The 24991-nt window shown below is 42.6% G+C and overlaps 1 protein-coding gene across 7 annotated transcripts in view; it reads right to left on the bottom strand.

Moving 5' to 3' along the window:
• Positions 1-213: 213 nt before the first annotated feature.
• arhgap44a (Rho GTPase activating protein 44a) overlaps positions 214-24991 on the bottom strand; it is an 80232-nt gene continuing 55454 nt past the window's right edge. For 2 of the 7 annotated variants that reach the window (XM_058049664.2, XM_058049665.2), the window contains exons 11-22: positions 24421-24532; positions 24112-24193; positions 23850-23930; positions 23655-23768; positions 23492-23583; positions 21678-21867; positions 14257-14274; positions 13964-14152; positions 12802-13311; positions 10702-10847; positions 10216-10623; positions 214-4597 (exon numbers count right to left, since the gene is read on the bottom strand). In XM_058049664.2, the coding sequence (XP_057905647.2) occupies positions 4443-4597; positions 10216-10623; positions 10702-10847; positions 12802-13311; positions 13964-14152; positions 14257-14274; positions 21678-21867; positions 23492-23583; positions 23655-23768; positions 23850-23930; positions 24112-24193; positions 24421-24532 (2097 nt within the window). In that variant the 3' untranslated portion in view covers positions 214-4442. Of the gene's footprint in view, positions 4598-6813; positions 6865-10215; positions 10624-10701; positions 10848-12801; positions 13312-13963; positions 14153-14256; positions 14275-21677; positions 21868-23491; positions 23584-23654; positions 23769-23849; positions 23931-24111; positions 24194-24420; positions 24533-24991 lie in introns of all 7 variants that reach the window. The other 5 variants (XM_058049669.2, XM_058049670.2, XM_058049666.2 and 2 more) reach the window with 3 other exon arrangements.

Here is a 24991-nt window from a genome sequence, read left to right as displayed (position 1 = left end):
TTCTGGATTTTTCTTTTTAGTTTATCTCTCTCACAGTGGACATGCACCTACGATGAAAATTTCAGACCCCTCCATGATTTCTAAGTGGGAGAAATAGCAAAATAGCAGGGTGTTCAAATACTTATTTTCTTCACTGTAGGTAGATTAGAAAATAAAATAAAAATAATTACAACTAATAACAAAAATGTCATTAAAATGTACATTTTAACCCCAACATAAAAAAACACGAAAGCAATTATTAAAAACGTAGACTTTAATATATAGAGATCTATTTATGTCTGACATTCTGATCAGGATTGCAGAAAGGCTTCACAGTACACACTGTGTTCCACTTGATACGCTAAGCACAAGAGGAGGGGGTTAGGTTGGGGGGTATCACTGTGGTTTCTGTTTGTCTATACAAGCAGAGGGAGGCAGGACATCCATGGGCAACATCATCTGCCCCCCCCCACCTCATATTGCTCCCACACACATTTGATTTATTTCTTCCTTTTTGTGTGTGTGATCTGCACCCCTCTTTCTCCCTAAAAAAGACAGTGATGGACATCAAGACTATCGATAGGTGCATGCTTTTTCAGAATTTCCATTCGTTTTATGAACTAATTTCAACCATGAAAACATGATATAGCCCCGGGTGGTGAGTTACAAAATGTTAAAATGTTCAGTGAAACCCATCCGTTACAAAAAGTGGATCTTATGAACATCCCATGTTGGGAAAAAGCTCCTGAACTTCCTCGTGTTGTAAGAGTAGCCTCTTCCATATGACCGTGAATGCATGCATTTTGGCACATGTGCTGTAATCTCCATTCTTCCGCTCATTGATAACACATGCCACCCTCATTACAAAATCAGGCATCTGACATTAATAATAATAACGCTGTTTGAAGTGTACCACATTCAATCGGCCTCCTTGTAAAAATGTACAGATCCAAGCATGGAAAATAAAAATCTCTAGTCCACATTGATTATGCCTATAGTTCCAAAAACATCAAAGGTCTATGTATATGAGGGCACTTGCAATGTTGGCATATAGTCATCACAAAAACCTATATCATGACCACCAAAATCTTCATAAACACACACACACACGATGCACACATGATGCATACTGTACCATACATAACTTCTGAAGTGTGTTCTTCTTATGCAAAAGGACACAAAATTAAAACAGACAGAGATGTGGGCTGAAAAACTGTAAATTCACGTAATCCAGTTTGACTATAATAACAAAAAGGTATGGGTTATAAATAAAATATCCTCAGTGTCCAATAAAAGGCATGTACCTCCACATTTGTGGAGTGACATAAGTGACAGGTTATATTTTTGTTCCAATTGACTGTGAAGTAGAGCATATTGATGAAGAGCCGTTTGAAAAAAGACCTTTACAGAGGATGCAAGAGTGCACACTTTTAGTAACTATGGAACTACAATTAAAACAAATTTACGTAAGTATGTAAAATAAAATACTATAAGTATAGTATAGTATACTATACTGTAAGTATGTAAAATACTATAAGTCAATTTGTGCTACAAGTACCACTGGCGGTACTCCAGCAAGTGTACGAAAGAACACCCGAGATAAAAAATAAAACAAAAGCCAATAAAGCCAATTACCAAGCGAGTACATATTGGAAGCCAAACCGTGATGGTAAGCAGAGGTAGTAAAAGTGGCGGTACTTCTTAAGTATTTTTGAAGTGGTGGTTTGAGCAATAAAGCCATGTCTTCTCTAATCATTCACAGTACATGTGATTAAAATATTTGAGAAAATTTGGGTCTTGAGATTTTGGGAAGTTGGGGAAATCCTGCATTGTCATCCGCAATATTATTCCAAAAGACCGCAATAGAGTCTACCTAAATAAGTGTATAAAAAAAAACCAAAAACCTGTTTGGTTAAATGTGTGACATAATACAATAAAACCGTTCACAATTGTGTGCTGGAGACAAAAATACCCACATGTGTGTGTGTGTGTGTGTGTGTATGTGTGTGTGTGTGTGTATGTGTGTGTGTGTGTGTGTGTATGTGTGTGTATAATATATACAGGGGTATGAAAAAGTTAGGGCACCACTGATCATTTTCAAGATTTTCTTTTATAAATCACTGGTTGTTGGGATCAGCCATTCCAGTTAAATATGTCATATAGCATACAAACACAGTGATAGATGAGAAGGGAAATGACGTTTATAGGATTTACAGAAAGTGTGCAATAATTATTTAAACAAAAGTAAGCAGGCAAAGTATTCAAATCAATAAAACAACAAGGGTGCCCAAATTTATGCACCTGCATACATTTATTTAAATAATTATTGCACACTTTCTGTAAATCCTATAAACTTAATTTTCTCAAACATCATCATCGTCTTTGTTGACTGATCCAAACCACCAGTGATTTATAAAGGGAGATCTATTTCATACCACTGTATTTATATTTTATACACACACCTTTCCTCTCAGCTTTATATACATTGAATTATATACAGTACAGAAAATAATGTCAACAAAAAAGCAAAAGGCAGTGTAGAGTTTTCCATTAAACCAATATCAAACTTTACAGTAAACTCATCACCCTCTGTCATTCTGGGGTCCTCAATAGGAAGCAATTTATTTATCCTGGCTTTAAACATTCTTCTATTATTGTGCTGGTACAAACCAAATGTGAGTCTTTGTATTTGGGGTCCAAACTAGCAGACAGGCTCATAATTACCATATTCCCTCAAATAGATGCTGTACCCCGAATAATCAGATAAACTCTGCACCTCAAATTAATGCCTCCCTTCTCCCCCCCAAGAAAAAAAAAATCAAAAACTAAACCCTAAGCAAAACTAAATATCTAAAATCAATATCTGACATTACTTCTTTTGAACTAAACATTTTTTATTCTTACCAGGCACCAGTTTGCTTAATGTGTGTAACATGGACATGGAGAATATGCTTCCTAAAATAAGTCATTTCATTTGTTTCAAGCCATTCAAGTAATTGTTCTTGTTCTGTTGGTAGATTATTTTGCTTATTTTTAGTAATTTTGGAAAATTTATTTTTAAATTATGCCCCAAGTACAAGGTGGTACGAGGACTCTACCTCATGGTACTCAGGGACACCAGAGATGATTTTAGAAATACTGGGCATACAATGACGGGTGAGTCAATCACGAATCATGAATCATGAATCATGAATGTTTGTTTATAGACAAACAAACATTCACACACCATTCACACTCACATTCATACCTATGGACAATTTGGAGTCACCAATTAACCTAACATGTTTTTAGGATGTGGGAGGAAGGCGGAGTACCCAGTGAAAAACCATGGGGAGAACATGCAAACTCCTTAGAGATTCCAAAAGGGGATTCAATCCCTCTTCCTGACTGTGAGGCCAACATGCTAACAACTTGGTGACCATGTCGCACATCACAGACTTAAGATAAGCAAATTGGTGTAACATTGAAAGAAAACACAAATTGATTGCCAAAAATTATTTTTTCTATATTATTTAAAATAAATATTTGTTTTTACGTTTTTTCAATTACATATATTTAATCAATCAAATATTTAATTGATTTAATCTAACCAGTTTTTGCAGCATTTTCATGACCTTTTCTGTGACTGATACTGATAAGTCTGTTGACTGATAAGTCAGGACCACCCCCTGCAGAGGTTGTGACTAAAGCTGAAGTTAGGAGGTGAAATTTAAAAGGTAAACAAGAAAAAGTTGACAAAAGAAAAGACGCAATTGAGTGTGTCCAGCAAAAAATATGACATCTCCCCTTAAGTGACTGACAATGGCCATAATACAACAATAATAATATATACTTAATTTAAGACACATTGTCATGGAATACATGATCTTATTTATGCATGGTAAAATTACAAAAACTATGAATATTATAACAATGCCCTACCCTCTTGTAAACCCCTGGTACTCTATGCAGTTGTGTATAAAAGCTATATGAGGAAATACGGTAAACGGCTTAGTAAATTTCACCTGCATGCAAATCCTGTTACTCAGGCTAGGCCTCGTGTGCACAAAGCATGAAGATACCCTGTGAGCAAACATATCAACATCAGGTTCAGTTTCTCCTCAAAATTAATTATATTTGACTTAAAGCAAACTAAATTAAAACTCACACACAACAGCAAGACCAGTGAACAAAGCAAAAGCAGGATAAAAAAGATAAATTCCATAAATTAATCTTAAATATTAATCCAGTCTTTCGTCCAAAAGGCATCAGTTCCTCCTCTTATGGTGGCATTTTGGTGGGGTGTTTGCAAGTTCTTGTGAACGATGGTAAGAGAGACGTGTTTTTGCAGTTTGGAGCACATGTGAGGATGGAGTTTTTGGGGTTGTTTTGAGGGGTAGGGGCGGTTATTGATGATTCCCTTCAGGCCTTGGTGGTGAAAACTGGAAGAGCCACTTGGGGGCACTGTTAACTGGGATCATAGGTCATAGAGTGGTTGTCTGGGGTTCTTCCTCGGGCACAGCCTCCACTGCCTGAGAGTCCATCACCGGAAGGGACCTTCTGCAGGGGCCACCGCTGAACTCATCGATGAGGCTGTCCAGATTGACATTGATGCTGGGGATTTCGTAATTGAAGATATCTAATAGTGGTGGGTATGTGGAATGGTGACGGTGAGGAGTAGGAGGAAGAAAAGGGAGAACATGGAAAATGAGGTGTAAAAAAGTGAAAAAGAGCAGAGGTATTATTTTTTTGAGGGGAGGTACGTATATGAAATCACACTCCACAGGATTGATTAGCTTGCAGCTAGTCCCCCCTGAAGCAGCATTTTGTGGCCAATACCATATCCTTTCAACTTAAAATGATCACACAATGACACTACACTTTTGACAACAAAGGCCAGGTGAACCAACACAGAGGCAACAAGATGTGTATGTATGTATGCGTGTGCATGTGTGTGTGTGGCTCCAAATAGGCCTAGATGGACACTCATGAGGACCATGTGGCCTGCTAAACACCACTAAGTCTTAAAGTACTGCTCAGCTTCTGTGTGCTGAATTGTTTTCAGGGTCCAAGCAGGGACTGCAGAGACTGATGGCTACTCCTGTGTAGGAATGAGATGGAGCGTGGAAAGTGTCGTTAAAGAAAGGGAGCAGAGGTTATTTAAAAAAAAATAAGAAAAAAAACAATGAACCTGCCAAAGTGGGAGTTACTTAGGGCCACCGCCCACCTGTTATATTAATTGGCGCTAGTTTATTGGGCGATGTTAGCTAGCATAACGCTAAGAATGTGTACATACAGTGGAACCTCTAAAGTGCAATGGCATGGACGTCACTGTTCAATGGTCCTCAGTTCAGCTAAAAGTGGGTGTTTCAATGTTTTTGTTTTTTTAATCTTAACAGTGGTTACCTTCTCTTTATACTTGGAACAATTGTATGAAAATATTAGCATTTGTTATTCAGTTTTTTTTACGTAAAAGTTTAGGCATGCAAGGATAATTGGTCACTCATTTCATAGACCAGGCACCAACGGGGTGTGGCTGGCGCACTTTGCAATTTTCGGGAGCAGCACAGTCCGGCGCAGCGCCGCACACCTACGCCTCCGTCCCTCCCACCAGTGGAAGTGGCAAAGAGGGAGGAGAGAAGGCATGAGGGAACACAGCCGAGTGTAATCCTAACCAATCAAATGAACACCTCTCATTGCCTTTCGATGCACAGGACTGGACTGCGCATCAGAGGCCACAATGTGCATCATTCACCACGTACGCCACCTCGTGGGACACGTCATCTGTTCCTCACAGTTACATTAAACACAGCAGCAGGCTAATCCTTGCTTGTTTTCCAAGAGAATTCCTGCTCTTCCTGGCCAAATAGGAGTGAAACTTTGTTGGTATATTTGCGGTATCTCCTTTTAATCCTCCTTGAGGAAAAAAATGAACATTAAAAAATATATCCTACAGTCAGATTTTAACAACCACCCTTAGATTAATCTTCTTATATTAATTATTGTTTTAGTTGTTGGGTCACTGTTTTCACAAAGTCCACGCTGCATGTTAGCTGATTTGGAATGTGGGAGGAAACGGGAGTACCCAGAGAAAACACACGCACGTATGGGGATAACACGCAAACTCCACACAGAGATGCCAGAGCGGGGAATTGAACCCGCGTCTCCTAGTTGTGTGGCAATTAATACAAAAATGTACATGCTGGTACAGATGATTACATTAAATAGTGGTTGCTGTCATGTTGTTTGGCAGTCCCTGTTTGCAGTCTTCAATTCTTCCATCCAGCAATGCTTTGCCTGCATCCCGGGACAGGACAAGGATATTGAGTCCGAATGGGGCGGTATTCATAGCCTGAGTCGACCGATCTGAGCTGTTTATATAAGTTCATACATTTTGTAAGTTTTCATCAGTGGCAGTGTCACCCAAACTAATGGTGACACCTGAGTGTCACCAATGTGAGCGTGCCGTGATGCAGAAGATATGAATATTAAAGTTGTCATGATGGCAACAGGTTAACCCTGGAACTGATGATTGGCCTCCCGTAATAGATTGTGTTGGTCCTTAGAGGTTCCACTGTAAAGAAAAGGACTATCAAATGAACCTATGTAAGCATCTGCAATGTGAGCGTGCTGTGATGCACTCTGGGAAGTCCTTGAGCCATGCACTGTCATGCAAAGAGACATGAGATGGTGTCCACCCGCTAAGAATGAATTACAGGGGGGTCAGCTATGACTTGATCGATCGGGGAGCTGGCATGTTTTGAGGCAGGCTGCAGGAGAGCCCAGAGGCAGCACAACCACACCAGGCCAGGCAGTGAAGATGGGAGCGCATGGGGCGTGGGCGGTCTGGCTTACCCTAATGTCCCCCTCACACTTAGCTCACACTGAAGCCCTGGCCTCACACAGCTGCAAAGTACAAAATAGTAGCAAGGGGGGAACAAGAGAACGATAAATATATACAAAATATAGAAAACAAGATGAGTGGTATATATTGACAGAACACCTCATCATCAGAACATTACACTGTATCTTGAGGTTTCACTCAACTGGACAAGCGCTGCGGGGTAACAGATATATACAGAGAGAGCACATGATGATTCTAATGGCAACTTCGTACAAGCAGGACGAGCTATGCTTTGTTGGATGTTTCCGCGCAGTAAACAGGAAACATCATCACATAACACAAGCGATGAATACAAAGGCAGAGAACCCTCATTGCCAACTTGTGAAGCAAATGCTAATACAAACAGTGGACAAAAGTACTTGATATGGAGTTCCTAGGGAGTATTTATGCAAAATTTTGAAGTGTTTCTACAGGGATTTAGTGCTGAGTCATAGTTTGTGTCTCAAGATAATCTCTGATTGAAATGCATGTTGGTAGATGACTGCAATTTAACCAATGTACCTTACTTTTTCCAGACTCAGTAAATAGATATGTAGCGTTTGAGATGCAACAACTGACCAATGTATCGACATCTCCCCTTAAGTGACTGACAATGGCCATAATACAACAATAATAATATATACTTCATTTAAGACACATTGTCATGGAATACATGATCTTATTTATGCATGGTAAAATTACAAAAACTATGAATATTATAACAATGCCCTACCCTCTTGTAAACCCCTGGTACTCTATGCAGTTGTGTATAAAAGCTATATGAGGAAATACGGTAAACGGCTTAGTAAATTTCCCCTGCATGCAAATCCTGTCACTCAGGCTAGGCCTCGTGTGCACAAAGCATGAAGATACCCTGTGAGCAAACATATCAACATCAGGTTCAGTTTCTCCTCAAAATTAATTATATTTGACTTAAAGCAAACTAAATTAAAACTCACACACAACAGCAAGACCAGTGAACAAAGCAAAAGCAGGATAAAAAAGATAAATTCCATAAATTAATCTTAAATATTAATCCAGTCTTTCGTCCAAAAGGCATCAGTTCCTCCTCTTATGGTGGCATTTTGGTGGGGTGTTTGCAAGTTCTTGTGAACGATGGTAAGAGAGACGTGTTTTTGCAGTTTGGAGCACATGTGAGGATGGAGTTTTTGGGGTTGTTTTGAGGGGTAGGGGCGGTTATTGATGATTCCCTTCAGGCCTTGGTGGTGAAAACTGGAAGAGCCACTTGGGGGCACTGTTAACTGGGATCATAGGTCATAGAGTGGTTGTCTGGGGTTCTTCCTCGGGCACAGCCTCCACTGCCTGAGAGTCCATCACCGGAAGGGACCTTCTTCGTATGTCGTAATGTAATGTATCGATGATTAACTGATTAGCCAATTAATCAATTATATTGATATTCGATCAATGTTTTTTAATTTTAAAATGCCCTGATTTCAGCCTCTCAAATGTGATTTTTTTTTACATAGTCACCCATTAAAGCAGACTTTGCATTTTAGATAAAACAGGATAGTCACGCACATCAGCTTTGACTTTGTAAAACAGTGCCTGTTTCCTGATATGTTATATATCATATGTTACGGACCAAACCACTAACTGTGTTTAATTCATGTTGATTTGATCCGTCTAAAGCCTAACTGGTTAATTAAATGTGTTAATCAAGCAGCCCTAGTATCATGTAAATAAATTATGGAATTAATCATTTGATAAGAGCAGAGGTTTGGCCGTTCAATGTGTCAAACTTCCCAAATGTTTTCCGGGATGCGTCACCTACTGTGCACTCTCACACAAACATTTTAGCTAAACATTTTCTAAGGCAAGTGCCTTAGAAAAACAGATCAATCCATTTCTTGTCTTTCAGTCATTTCATCTTTTAAAAAACAGAACAGTTGGGAAGAAGGAAGGTCATGTGCCTGGCGATTCTTTCTGTGGAGGACATCAAAGACATCTACCTATTCGGAACCATGATAACAGGTCTGTTGCTGATTGGATTGGGACTTTCCTGGTGTATCGCAGAATTCGTATGATGAAAGCACCGGATCAAGTTGGCTCACAGCTGCCCATCATGAATGATTTGGTGGGCAAAGCCGTTCACACTCTGACTGTGACTGCCAATCACAACAAGGATGCCATCTTGGTGAAGATTTCGGCTTTGCAAAAGCAGTTGGATCAATTGGGAGGCCAGAATGGACAATAGGGTGGTCCGGTCTATTAGAATGTGGCTGCCCAAACTAACCCAAACAATATTCTTAATCTTGATTTCGGCGTCAGTGTTGTGAAAACAACTTCTCCCAAGAGCGGGACGCTCCGACCCTCCTTCTTCACAGACACCTGTTGTTTCTCTTCTCTTGGCCCACCACAGACTTCTCCATGGCAACTGCTATGTATCGCAATGACACCCTGCGAACTGAGCTCCAGGTGGGCGGGGGGAAGCGTCGCAGGCACTCACTCCACTCCGCCCCGCTATATGCCCCCGGTGCGAGCATGACGGGGGCCACGGTTGCAGGTAGCCAGGTCGTGGTAGCGGTAGTGGTAGTGGCCGCTGTTCGTATCGGCTATTTTCCCTTTGTGGCGCTGGTCTTGTGTCTATGTGTGTGAACAATGTTTTTACTTGTATGCCAATTTGTATGCCAAAGTTTTTTTAACAGTCCCACACTGTGCTCCTTCATTTAAGGATCTAGTTTGGAGTTGTTGTTTTTTTCCTCCCCTCTCCTAGTGTTGTCCCCCTTCTTCCCCCCCTTCATCGCCCAATCATCTTGTCCTGTCACCCCTTGTCTCACTGCATAGTATGTTGTATATGTATGGACGGATGATTTGCACCATTTCGCTCCTACTTCTGTATAAGTGACAAGAATAAAGGGCGACATCATCATCATCATTATCAACAGTGGGTACACTGTTGGAAAAGTGAATACTTTTCCATACTTGAATTTCCATTTGCCATACTTTTTCAGACCTGGAAATCAAATTCTACTTGCGTACCAACCCTGCTAGATGGTGGATTAGCAAAACATAATAAATAATATGAATGAAAAGTAGCTAACAAAGATAGAAGACAACCAAAATGTATAATTTGAGGCAATGTTGAGATCTCAAGTATGCAATGGCCCAACAACAATAAATCCAATTTATAAATACTTTTGTCCATGTAGTGTACCCACATTCTTGTCTTTATTGGCCTTTTGTGTCTAGAAAGGCAAGTCAGTCAGACTTGGGAAAGGTAAAATAAAATAATGTCTGTGTCTAAAGTCCTACAGTGTCCTACACTCGTTCACTGTCTCCACTGGATAGAGCCACAGCGAGTCTGAGCGAGGGCTGCTGCAGCTCCATCTGTGGGGGTTGTGGTTGCTGTTTACCTGTAGACATGCTCTCTCCAGGAGACAGTCCATCCAGGAGGCCCTGTTCCAGAGGCTGGGGAACTGGAGCTGGGACCGGGGGTGGGGGGGCAAACCCGGTGGGGACTGTAGGCGGCTGCGGAGGGGGGAGGCTGGGTCTCTGCCTTGGCTTAGGAGCAGGTCGTGTCTTGGTGAGTGTACCCGTTAAGGAGGGTGGGGATGAAAGGGAGTGAGGTGCCCCCAATGGGGTCTGCCCAGGGAACGATGAGGGTACTTGCCCTGGACTGCACACCAGTCCGTAAGGGGAAGGAGTGCTCGGAGGGGTGGGGGACAGACTGACCGGTGAGGGCTGGCCTGTCGACTGCTCTGACATCACACCAGATTGGCAATAGGGGACCTTGGGAGGCACGGGGGCCAACTTTTTGGAACCTGGGTACACATATCACATTATGTTACTTCCTGTTAATTGGAAATTGGAGTTACACAATAAAGGCAAGTAAAGCTGACCTTTGCGTAGGGTGTGTGGGCTGTGCTCTGTGGAATGGGGACACTGACTACTGCTCTGGGGACTGCAGCTGGGGGGCACTGTTGGACTTGCCACTTGGATGGCTTTGTGTCCAATGACAGGGGAGTGCTCTTTACTCTTCAACGAACTAAGAAAGGCAAACACACCTTAATATCAGTCCATGCATCAAAGCTAATGGTGAACACCTTGTGTTGCTTCAGTACCATAAGAGACACCATCACCATCACATCCTGTTAAATGATATTACTGTAAAAACTCCAATTATTATCCGTTGTAGTCAACAGCAACTACAAATGAAAAAACATTTCCACTAACAGCAATCACTGTAAGCAACCTCCTTAGATAGTTTTAACTCCACAAGATGGCAGTAGCTGCATTTGAACTAGTGGTTAGCATCCAGTTGTGTCATCTACCTCTGCATGCACTTTAAAAAGTCGGTTGTGCTTCTCTTGCTTACACTTGTACTCTTGTCTATATCAGCAGTATTAATGCTGGCTGACCACGTTGATCCTAACCACTGTTAATAACATAGGCTCTTTTTATGCTGTGCTGCACAATAGTTGAACATGTGGTCAAAGAGCTAAATTTGTCCTTTCCACTTCTCATGCATTATTAGTTACAAAAAGAGTTTAGAAATGTTGAAAATAAAAGCCTCTCTCCAAATATCAATTCCTTTCAACTGACTTTCCAAACTATAACTATAGCATTTACCGTGAATGCAAAGTACCAATGAATATGTAACCCCATGCAGACCTTGACTAAGCATTCCCTTAAAGATGAGCTCACAATGGCGTGACTCAGGCTTAATTAAACATCACCAAAGGTAGTTACAATGACATGGACAAACATGTCTACTGAGATAATGATAAGTCAAAAAACATCAGTAAAACAGTAAATGGATTCAATACATGCTTACACACCAGATACACCAGGCACATTAGAATTAGAAGACTACATCACACAATATCAGGTACATATGCACTTCTAACAAGACACTGAATATTACATCTAAGAAGGTCCAATACAACAGTTTTATCAAAAGTTCTGCCTTTTTAACATATTGCCATGTAAATTATTACCAAAACTGAGCATTATTATCCTGTAAAGACATAATGTTTGATATAAATTTATTAGATTGTGAGGTATACCCAGTTTTCAGCAACAGTGTGAACACAACAAAACATGTAGACATTCCGGCCCAGCAACAAATTGAAAGTGGCATCATCAATTACATACATAACATACCCGGTAAATTGAATATATCCTGTATTTACAGTAGAAAGAACAGAGTAGAGCAGGTAGAATGTAGACGCAAAATGCATGAATACATCTGTGCAAAGGTGCTATTGGATAAATACCATACAGCCTAAAATGACTCATCATCAACTTCAAATTAACTGTGCCATCATTTGAGTTCTGTCTCCCAACAAAAAACACCCGCAAATAATAACTGCCACTGTCACACGCGACATATAGTTGGAGCACTGCTGTATTCAGCAGACACTCTCTAATGAGAGAACATATCAGAGTGCATTAAATATTGTGCCTTTACAAAAATAACACTGTTCAGTTTGTATTGAGACTGTCTGAGAGGTATTCACTGAACAGTTTGTTTATAATTGTGGTGCAGAATTACATTCAGAAGTCTTCTTATAATACCGTTCACAATTCCTCAGATCTCAGGATGATGAAGTGCAGGTCTACACAACTGTTCAAAGCTGTGATATTTTTATTTCATGACATTTTGTGTAGGTGTAAACATGCCTTATCAACCTTAAAAAACATTATTTCTATTATAACACAAATGTTCTTGCAGGTTTTTAAAAGCTTACTGCATACTGTGTAATAAATACATCCATAAGCTATTTAAGAGCCATATGTACATGTATTTATTGTATGTCAGCATAAATTCAACATCCTCAGTTGCTAAGCAACCCAAGTGAAAGGAAATCCTGCGAATGTTATGCAGTCAGAGGTGCGTTATTTAAAGGGGTGGGGAAAAAAGAAAGAAGGAAAAGAAAATGCAGTGAGCAAGAGGACTGACAAAGGGCGCCACTCGCTATTGGGTGTGTCATATTTACCTAGTCAGCCTGGGGAGTCCTCTCTCTCTGGCACATGGACAGGCAGCCCACGGTGGGGGCGGGGGTGCAGAGGAAGGGAGGCTAGGGGGGTTGCCGAGGGACTGCTCGTGGCGGGTTAGCACCAGGGGGGTTTTAATGTAGAGCGGTGATGCATTAATGTCGGGTGGGGGGGCATGCGTCATGTCACCGGGAGGGCTGTGCTTGGGGAAGTGCAGACAGCTGGGCTTGGGGTTGGAATTGATGTCAAGTGAGGAGGAGGAGGAGGAAGACGAGGAGGATGGCAGGGGAGCAGGGGGAGTGAAACCGGACCAACGCTGAGGGGGCGGAGGTGAGGCCGGGGGTTGCGACTCCGGACCCGGGGCCACGGGGCGAGCGCAGGGAGGTGGCTTGGGGTAGAAGTGGTGGTGGGCAGTGTGGCAAGAGGAGGAGGGGTAAGGAGGGGGCGGCCGGTCCTCCCCCGGGGGTGGGTGGGCATGAATGGTGTCCGGCCGATTGGGCGACACGTCTGAGCTGTAGATATTAACAGAACAAACAGCACAAAAGACACAGCTCTAATGACTGAACAGGGAGATGTACTAGAGCGAAAGGAGGAGAAGCTGCTTGGATGATCAGAGGGGTTAGTCGATCCAAAATAAGAAGAAAAAAGAGAAAAGAAATAGCCTTTTAGGTGGGTGGTGGGCATTAAGCTTCGCAACACAGTCATCTTAATGCAAATACATAGACAAGCGCAAAGGAACTGCAAAGAAAGAAAAAAAGTGGCACTGTTGTCAGGTGAGAACCTATATTGTCTTGTGTCTGCACGCTGCTTGGAGCTGTGAATATCTGAGATATATACAATATCGAGATTGATACAATTAGGGCCCTGATCCAAAAGGTCCTATAAAGTCCACCGGCAGAGAGCAACAGACACACACCCTTTCACTGGCTGAAAGGGCCACAAGAAAGCCATATGTGTTATCTTGGTGGTCACGCTTGACATGGTGACAGAAAAAGGGTAGCCATGTTGATGGATTATTGTATGTCAGCATGCATGAAACAATGTATTTATTGACATACCATAAACCAAAAGTGAAAGTGATGGGACCTCAAGAGATCGCACAAAGCTTGATGGTGATGACAGATAACAGTGAGGAAGAAGAGCAAATAGAGGCAGCGGTATTACCGGATTCGTTCTCCAGGAGGAGGCGTGGCAGATGGAGAGATTACGAACTCTCCGGCCTGCTCGGAGATGAGTGAGTCCGCCGGGGAGCAGGGGCCTTGCATGCCTGGAGGGGTGGAGCAGGTCTTGCGTGCCAGTGTGGCTGAGCCCTTACGTGACACCCAGGAAGTATCCATGACCCGGACACCCATGCTGGAGACACGCACAGTCATTAGTGATGATGAAAACTGTAGGCTGTGATAGATGGATGGATGAGGATGCCGGAGAGATGTGGGGAAAATGCCATGATACAGTACCTTTGGATTTTCCTAATGCTGCATTAATAAAGCAAATAGCAGGGAAAAAGGGCGTAAGACATCAGAAATAAAAAACACTTGATTAATTTATACAGTGAAACAGATTGAAGAACTTTGGATGCATACTCATGACATACACGTGTGTACTTTCTTTACTTATTGGACAAATCTATCATGACTGATTTATCTACTACAGTAATGACATTTGCGGCGCTCATTGTGGGTTGTGGTCAATGACTCAAGGCCAGTTGGTTGCAAAGTCCCACATGTGTCCCTGTAAAGTCATTTTGATTGATGTGTTAGCTAGCCAGCTCTGTGTTCGCAAGCCAGCTAGCAAATCTCTCCAAGTGCTACCTTGGACCGCTGACGTTGCCTGGAGGCTAGGCAAGCTACACTCGCCATGCCAACATTGAACTCTGACTCGCCTGGAGAAGTGGAACTATTATTAAAAAGGGGAAACAAAAGGATTGCTGACCTTCTCGAGGACATTGAAAGAATGTCGGGCGAGCTGCAGAGAAAAGATTCCTGCTGACCACCATCAGGTCTCGTCTCCCAACACTATCCAACTGGCTAGAGTCCTCAGTAACCGGTGACCCCGCACCACAGAACATCGTCGCTATTCAAGAGCCTGTCGCTCTTGAATAAGTATGCGGCTTTGTCTGTGAGCGAGAAGCCGGCGGCCAGGGACCCGTACTAGGAAACTGCGCCTGTTTCTACGGCCCCAGACATCATGGCCTACGGCCCCAGACATCATGGCCCCGTTGACGGACACCACAGCCTTCCATCCGCTCAAGGCTAGCTGCCCCCCAGCATCGGATGGGTGTCCATCATCCCAGCGCAAGCGGCTGGTTAAGGACGTGGTGCGCTGGCACTCTTCCCGTTTTCCCCACCAGGCAAGGGATCACACCCGGGGTCCTGGTGTGGGTGTCATGGCGGCTGAGCGAACATACCCCCCTGGAGATCGAGCGGATGCTCCCACAACTATCGTCACCTGGGACTCTTTCGTGAGGCATGTCCGCAGGAGAGGGGCGCTCACCTTGTCGTTCCCGGCGCGACCGTCATGGACATCACAAGGAAAATCCCGGACATCCTCAGTGCGCATCCCTACGCGAAAAGGATTATTATCCACGCAGGAGCTAATGGCATCGTCAGGCAGCAGTCTGAACTTTTAAAGCGGGACTTCACCCACCTTCTTAAAACCTTGTCACAGTTCCAGCGGTGAGTGTTTTTATCTCCGGCCCCACCCCTACCTGTGGCAGAGGAATGGGCAGCTTCAGAAGGCTGCTTAGCCTCAACACTTGGCTCTCCTCTACCTGTAACACTCACCATGTGGGTTTTATAGAGAAATCCGATGTTTTTTGGGAGAGACGGCATCTGTTTGGGGCAGACGGGTGTCACCAACCTGACATACAGCATGCCAATCTCCCCAAACCTGCGATAACTGATCCGTCCGTCACTGACGGATGTCCCCCAGGTCCGTGGTCCTACGCATCATGTTCCACCACTACCCATCTGACACACAATACCAGACATGGACCAACTAACACCAACATTTCACCCATTCCCGTTATCATAACACTACGTCAACACACCAGACACCACCATGTTCCCTCTGTGAACTGCAATAATCTAAGACCTCTCCCAAAACACCAGCAATAAGCCACCTGTCACCATCAACATGGCTCTTTCTAATGTTCGCTCCCTTTTGTTTTTAGCAGCCCCTCCATTCTCTGCATCACAATCTACAGACCACCAAATTTGATGCTGCTTTTATCAGTGATTTCTCAGAATTTTCATCAATAATCCATGCCACTTACAATTTTATCATTATATCTGGTGATTTTAATTTACACATAGACAATCCATCAGATCACATGTCCAAAGAGTTTTTAAACCTCCTCAGCTGCATGGATTTTACACATCACACGGCCAACTCACAACAGGGGATGCACCCTGGATCTGGTCATTAGCCATGGCCTCTCAGCTGGTGTATCCTCTGTTGTTGACTTGGCTGTGTCCGACCACTACTACGTGTTTTTTAATACCACCGGTTGCGCTATATCACCTCTGAAGTGGCTGCAAATTGTATTGACATTTTAGACAAACATCCTCCAGTTTCTTTACCTGCACCCTGTGATTTTATTGTTGATGATTTTTACAGTAAATTAAAGACAGCCATTCCAACAAACTCTCTTTGCGAGTACATTGCAGTCCACTTCAGAGGTAAAATTGATTCAATCAGATCCACAATTTTAGGTAATCAAAATACTAATTTTAATTCAGTTGAACGTCTGTTTTACTAGACAGTTTTACTGGAGTTTTGTCCTGGTTGATGCTGACATGCTTGGTAGAGTAAGTTCCCTAGTTAAACCAACAACCTGCCTTTTAGACCCGATCCCAACATCTCTTTTTAAAACATTGTATGGATTCTTTGAAGTTGAGCTTTTAAACATTGTCTCTTCAGATAGGCGTCTTCCCTGCAGCTTTTAAAACAGCTGTAGTGAGGCCCCTTCTGTAGAAGAAAAACTTGGATCCCAACATTCTTAATAATTACAGACCTGTATCCAACTTACCATTTTTAAGTAAAATTTTAGAAAAAATTGTTTTTACTCAGCTGAATATTTTTTTAATTCAATTTTCTTTTTTTTTTTTTTTCCATTCAAGTTTCTTTGACAAGTTTAAGTCTGGTTTTAGGTTGAATCAAAGTACAGAAAATGCACTGTTGAAAATTGTTAATGACCTCAGGTGCAATTTGGACACACATGAGCTTTCAGGTCGTTGTGCTACTGGATCTAAGCGCTGCTTTCGATACAGTAGATCACGCTATTCTTTTAAGTAGACTCAGACACCTGGTTGGGCTCTCTGGCACTGTTCTTAAGTGGTTCACTTCCTATGTCACAGCAAGATAATTCATGGTAAACTTGGATACATTAGATAAAATGTGGTGTGCCCAAAGGATCAATTTTAGGCCCCATTCTTTTTAAATCATACAGTGCATCCGGAAAGTATTTACAGCGCTTCACTTTTTCTACATTTTGTCATGTTACAGCCTCATTCCAAACTGAATTAAATTAATCTCTTACCTCAAAATTCTACACAAAATACTCCATTATGACAATGTGAAAAAAGGTTTTTTGACATGTTTTGAATTTATTAAAAATAGAAAACGAAAAAAAATCACATTTACATAAGTATTCACAGCCTTTGCTTAATACTTTGTTGATCCACCTTTGGCAGCAATTACAGCCTCAAGTCTTTTTGAATATGATCCCACAAGTTTAGCACACCTATCTTTAGGCAGTTTTGCCCATTCTTCTTTGCAATAAGTCCAAGCTCCATCAGGTTGGATGGGAGACGTCTGTGCACAGCCATTTTCAGATCTCTCCAGAGATGTTCGATCGGATTCAAGTCTGGACTCTGGCTGGGCCACTCCAGGACATTCACGGAGTGGTTCTGAAGCCAATCTTTTGAGATCTTGGCTGTGTGCTAATGTCTACTGTCTTTATGGTCAAGGTACATGACCAGTCTACTGAGGTCAAGAGCGCTCTGGAGCAGGTTTTCATCCAGGATATCTCTATATATTGCTGCATTCATTTTTCCTTCTATTCTGACTAGTCTGCCAGTTCCTGCTGCTGAAAAACATCCCCACAGCATGATGCTGCCACCACCATGCTTCACTGTAGGGATGGTATTGGCCTGGTGATGAGCAGTGCCTGGCTTCCTCCAAACATGGCGCCTGGCATTCACACCAAAGAGTTCAATCTTTGTCTCATCAGACAAGAGAATTTTGTTTCTCATGGTCTGAGAGTCATTCAGGTGCTTTTTGGCAAATTCCAGACGGGCTGCCATGTTCCTTTTACTAAGGAGTGGCTTTCGTCTGGCCACTCTACCATACAGGCCTGATTGGTGGATTGCTGCAGAGATGGTTGTCCTTCTGGAAGGCTCTCCTCTCTCCACAGAGGAACGCTGGAGCTCTGACAGAGTGACCATCGGGGCCTTGGTCACCTCCCTGACTAAGGCCCTTCTTAGAAGGCCGGCCAGCTCTAGGAAGAGTCCTGGTGGTTCCAAACGTCTTCCATTTACGAAATTTGGAGGCCACTGTGCTCATTGGGACCTTCAAAGCAGCAGAAATGTTTCTGTATCCTTCCCCAGATTTGTGCCTTAAGACAATCCTGTCTCGCAGGTCTACAGACAGTTCGTTTGACTTCATGCTTGGTGTTTGTGCTCTGACATGCACAGTCAACTGTGGGACCTTATATAGACAGGTGTGTGCCTTTCCAAATCATGTCCAATCAACTGAATTTACTGCAGGTGGACTCCAATTAAGCTCATTTAAGACAATTAAGCTCAATTAAGATCTCAAGGATGATCAGTGGAAAAAAGATGCACCTGAGCTCAATTTTGAGCTTCATGGCAAAGGCTGTGAATACTTATGTAAATGTGATTTTATTTGTTTTCTATTTTTAATAAATTCAAAACATGTCAAAAAAAACTTTTTTCACATTGTCATAATGGAGTATTTTGTGTAGAATTTTGAGGTAAGAGATTAATTTAATTCAGTTTGGAATGAGGCTGCAACATGACAAAATATAGAAAAAGTGAAGCGCTGTGAATACTTTCCGGATGCACTGTATATGCTCCCACTTGGCAGTGTCACCAGGAGACGTGATCAATTGCACTGTTATGCCGATGACACACAGCTGCATATTTCCATGTCTACTGGTGACACAGGTCCACTTGATACCCTTTTTAACTGTATTTCAGACATCGAATCTTGGATGGCAGAAAACTTCCTGCAGCTCAACCAGGATAAAACTGAAGTTTTAATCATCGGTCCTGAGGCCCAGAGAATGAAACTTTTCCCAGAATTACAAACACTGTATTTAAACCCATCCAATTACGTAAAAAATCTGGGCGTCATTTTTGACTCTGAACTCAATTTTATTCCACACATTAAAAATGTTGCAAAAACAGGATTTCATCATTTAAAGAATATTTGCCCGTTTCTCTCTCGGGCAAATACAGAGATTATTCATATTGACTATTGCAATGCCCTGCTTTCTGGTCTTCCTAAAAGAAACATCACAAGTCCCAAGTCTACAACTCTTATAGAACTCAGCTGCATGTGTGCTGACGAGGACCACAGAATCACTGTATTGGCTCCCTGTATGTTTCAGGGTCGATTTTAAGGTTCTCCTAATAGTTTTTAGGGGTTTTAGGGGTTGTGGGCCTTCTTATCTTTCTGAATTGCTTTTACGTTATGAACCCTCGCAGACCCTCAGGTCCTCCGACACTGGCCTGTTATGTATTCCCAGAGTTAAAACACAAACACACGGTGAGGCATCTTTCCAGTTTTATGGCCCCCGTTTGTGGAACAGCCTGCCGGAGGACCTGAGGGCCATCGAGAACGTTGATATTTTTAAAAATAGGCTCAAGACCCACCTATTTAATTTGGCTTTTAACTCATGCTCTTAATATACTCTTTTTTAACCCTTTGAACTTGACTTTTATCTAATGGTTATTTTATACCTTATACCTTTTGTTTTGGCTCTTAACCAAATGTCTTTATATGTTTACACATGCTTATTTTAGTTTTTTATTAATGTTCTGTACTTTTTATGTTGTTATCTCTATATATACTTTCTATATTGTTATTTCATATGTTTTTATATTTTTTATCCCATATATCGAGTTTTTCTTCAGTGGGGGCCCTCTGCACTGGGGGCTGTTCTCGGTTGGGGGCTGGGGCATCCCTTCTCAGGGGGCTCACCGGCTGGGGTGGGTGGGAGCTCTGTGGCGGTGCCCCTGCCTACCTGTTGTTTGGTGGGCCCCTGAGTTGCGGCATTCTGGCCTGGGCCGTGGGCAGCCCCCAGCGCAGATGGCAGCGCTTCCTGACCTGGTTCCTCTATACTGAGGCAAACAAACATCTTGTGTGTATGTGTGTGTGTCTGTGTGTGTGTATGTGTGCCTTGTTGTTGTTTTTCTTTTTTTGTTTTAACATGTAAAGCACTTTGTGCTACATTTTATGTATGAAAAGTGCTCTACAAATAAAGTTTGATTGATTGATTGATTGATTGATTGATGGCGGCCATGTTTTTCCAACCATCCATTCATTTTCTATGCCGCTTATCCCCACTGGGATCGCGGGTATGCTGGAGCCTACCCCAGCTGACTTTGGGCGAGAGGAGGCCAGGGATTGACTGGACTGGTCGCCAGCCAATCGCAGGGCACATATAGACAACCATTCACACTCACATTCATACCTATAGACAATTTGGGGTCGACAATTAACCTAACATATGCATATTTTTTGGAGTACCTGGAGAAAACCCACACATAGGGGAGAACATGCAAACTCCACACTGAGATTCAAACCCCTAGCCTACATGCTAAACACTCGTCCACCATGCGGCCTGTTTTTCAACCAACCTTGGTGAAATTGTACACACATGTTTATCTGTCCCCAAAAGATGGGCACCAAATTTTGTGTTGATTTGGCTAAACACCCTGATGTTCCAAGCAACACAGTAAAGGAACATCTATTGACACATTTTTAGCATTTTCAGGAGTTTCAGGAGTAGAACACTTACACAAATACAAACTAGTAGTCACATCCTTGGTAGGAAAGTTTAGCTAAAAGTTATATATATAGTATATAACTGCAATCTGCATTGGGACTTTTTGGTCTTTTGCTCACTTAAGTGAAAGAGGCATACTAACACAGGCCATATTAGTACAGCTGATGTCCCCTCCAAACACATCACAAACGATTGCTCATCTTGCACACCCTGCTTAGTAATACCACTGATGAGCCTGCATTCAATTCAACCTCTGACGCCGATTCAACATGTTCAATCCACTGAAGAAGCCACTGCCAACAGTAAAGGACACACCACAGGAGATTGAGTGTTCCAGGATGGCACCTTAGTCATTAAGTCAGGAACAAACCACAGCCTCCATTGTAATGGTCTGCGCACATTTAGATAACTGCCTCAGATAGCAGCATATTTTTGGCATGAGGACATTGGTTTCTAATTTTGCTAGTGATTTTCCATCAGCTGCATTAATGACTCTAGCCCTGGGAAGTGTCATATACAGCCAGACTGTAAAGGCGGAGCTGTCTGTGGGAGGATGGGGAGAAATATTTAATGAGCAAAAGCGACAACAAGCAGCCGCCTCAACAGGCTCCGTCACCATGGAGATAGTTTCATTCAAGCATTTGTGACTCATGTATTTCCTTGACTTGTTGGAAAGATGGGTCTGATGAAAAGGGGCAGGGGTGTTTGTGTGACAGGTGACCTCAAAGTGATGCTTTTTAATGTAAGTGTTAGATAATTTCAGAAGAGGTGAGAGGAGGCGTGGGAGGCTGGAAAATGGCAAGAGAGTGAGAAGTAGGCGTCAAATGCACTTGATGTCATTACCCATCCTTCTTGTAAAACTCCAGCATCATGTTGTCCGTGGCAACGCTGAGTGGGCGCCGGTTCTGGTCGTGGTGGTGTTGCTGCTTGCGGTCAGACTGCTCCATGTCGGGGGAGGGCATGGAGCTGTAGTTGGAGTTGTGGTTGGTGTGGATGGGGCTGCCGTAGCTGCCAGTCAGGTTGAATTCAATCTCTGTAGCGCATGGAGCAGACATGGGGAGGGTGATTGCAATACATATGTGTGTCTTTGGATGCATGAGTGCGTGGTCTGCGACGCTTTCCCCGTCAGGTGCCCGAACCTGGAGCTCAGTTCGCAGGGTGTCATTGCGATACATAGCAGTTGCCATGGAGAAGTCCATGGTGGGCCCAGAGAAGAGAAACAACAGGTGTCCGTGAAGAAATAATGAAGGGTCAGAGCGTCACGCTGCAGCAATTTCTTGGGAGAAGTTGTTTTCACAACACAACCTTGGTTAGCTGCGTTGGGGACGCCGAAATCCAAATTAAGAATATTGTTTGGGTTAGTTCGGGACAGCCACATTCCAATAGACCGGGCATAGCATTAATAAACAGCAGTTCAGAGTAGCCAGCCTTCTTGGAGTCCATCAGAGGTGTCCTGGAGAACACCCCAGCTGGTGACTCCATCGTTCTACTGGGAGACTTCAACGTCCATGTGGGCAATGGCAGTGTGACCTGTAGGGGCAGGATTGGGAGGAACATCCTCCCCAATCTGAACCTGTGCGGTGTGATATTGGACTTCTGTGTGAACCATAGCTTGTCCATAACTAACTCCATGTTCGAATATAGGGATGTCCATTAGTGCACTTGGCACCAGGACACTGATTGCGTTGCGTAAGTATAGCATACTGACCCTGCATAAAGCACTAGGTGTACATATGTAATGTCGCCGCCATATTGGATGTGGCAAGGCTGCGGTTTAAGTGAATACAAGTAAAGGCGCTTACTTTCATCGAGCGCATTTCTACAAAGGAACTTGGGTCATGCCCATGCCCATCTCGTTTATACATTCACACACGTAGTAGTATACTTGTATTATAAATATACATGTATTTGTCCTTCTCAGATGGCTAACATAAGAACCCACACAGAAGTAATTCTCATTAAATCAGCTATAGAGCACAAACCTGTGTCTTTAACTAAAAATAAATTAAATCTTTCCAAAAATAACATAAATCAAAGGACAAGAAACACAAATGTATTCTTATATAAAATATGTAATACATGAATGACCTACTCGGAGATGGGTGGAGTAGCCAACAAAACAACTGTACTTATTAATAAGTATTTGTTGATGAGTATTGTTGCTTTACAACAATTTTACACAAGAAAAATATATGTGATGTTACACATATTGGTATCTGTATTGGCTGATATCAGAATCAGAAGTTGAGAGTTAGTGTATCAGTTATTGGCAAAAAAGCCAATATCGGACATACCAGGTTACAACAAGTTGATTCATTTACAATTAGGGCTCTGCCTAGTGGAAACATGTGGTAAATCAGTATCACCAATGAATGTAATACTTAATTGAAGAAGAAGACTACACTGCTTTTGGCCAATGTTGCGCTCTCAATTATAATAATAAGTAAATAAATAAATAAATAGAAACAACATTACTACTGCTAAAACTGACCTGTTATGTGCACATCCCCCAAAATATTTGACTTTTTACTGTTGTATGCAAGTTGATGCTCAGCACAGCTCCTAAGGTTCAGGGAGTGAGGTTTACCAACGTACACTTGCAAAGCCACACTGACTGGCATCCTTTACACATATATGCAAAGCATTGGATTCCTCACCTCCAGGGAAGAACCAGTCAGCATGTTGGATGATGGGCTCGATTATGCCTACAATCTGCAGAGACAGGGTGGTCATCATCTCTGTCATGTCCCTGCAAAGAGGAACCAAACCTGACCAGTTACATGAGACATTATGCATTTATTTGCCAGGAAGGATACATACGGCTCTGTGTGCGTCCAGAGTAAATTCGGGCCAAGGACGATGGCCATGTTACCAGGTGTCATCTTGTTGGCATCCTGATACTCACTCAACTTGGCTAAGAATTTGATGAGATATCTGTTGCATGAGAAGAAGTGGGTATTTGAAAGATGTTACAGCAGGATAAGCACAACATAAATGAGATGGTGACTGACTGACCTGAAGTTGTTCAAGTTATCTGTGGGCAGTTTCTCACATGCTGCCATTAATGCTTGGAGTCTCTTGTCCATGTCCGGAATGCTGTGAAAAGAGAAGAGAATTATACTTCTTCAATACAAATGTCAACACTTCATTATAATCAAAATTGAGCATTTTTATCTGCAGCTTTTTGAAACTGCTTTTGAGGTGTAAGTTAGGTGGAGCACATGTACCTAATGAAGTGTCTTAAGAGTTTCTTAAATTACAGGAATCAGTGACTCACTTGGAGGCCTGAATCCATTCATCATAAAGTTCAGTGGTCATCAATGGCTCAGGGAGTTCACGGAGGTATGATTTGAGAGCACCTGAGGGTGACAGAAGGCGTAAAAGCTCTTGTGCAGCTAGTGCAGCAATTACATTTTCTCCATTTCCTCCAACACACATTTGGTTCTCGTTCATGCGTGACATGGACAAATGACATCACTTCATTGCTTGTATAAAGAGCAATACTATTTTAAAGACAAGAGTGCAAGTGGTGATGGTGTTGTTGTTACAGTGATAATATGTGAACATCAGTGTGGGTGGAGCTCACCTGCGATGGCGTGCGGGTCAGAGGAATACTCCTGCACATCTAGAACGCCGCAGTCCAGGGAGGCTTTGAGCTTCTTCAGCTTGGAGGCTGATGGAGCCACACGGAAGAGGCCCTGTCATCCAAACACATCATTATTAAAAAAGCTAAAACTTCCCTGATCCATCCATTTTCTATGCCGCTTATCTTCAGTAGGGTCACAGTATGCTGGAGCCTATCCCAGCTGTCTTCAGGCAAGACACAGGGTGCCACCCTGGACTGGTCCCCAGCCAATCACAGGACACAAATAAACAAACAATCAATCACACTCACATTCATACCTATGGACAATTTGGAGTCTCCAATTAACCATGCATGCATTAAGCATGCATGTTTTTGGGATGTGGTAAGAAACCACAGTACTCGGAAAAAACCCATGCATGGGGAGAACATGCAAACTCCTCCTGTGGCCTCCATGCCATCCACCGTGCGCCACCTGATAACATAATGTACCATTTTAAAGAAGCATCATTAATTTTAAATGCGATTGTAACAGCAATATGTGTCCTTAGAGCCTCTTTATGAGCACTAAATG

Source organism: Doryrhamphus excisus, linkage group LG16 (assembly GCF_037039965.1).
Source record: "Doryrhamphus excisus strain RoL-2023G ecotype Guam linkage group LG16, RoL_Dexc_Guam_v1.1, whole genome shotgun sequence".
NCBI lineage: Eukaryota > Metazoa > Chordata > Actinopteri > Syngnathiformes > Syngnathidae > Doryrhamphus > Doryrhamphus excisus.
This window is presented reverse-complemented; position numbering and strand designations above follow the sequence as displayed.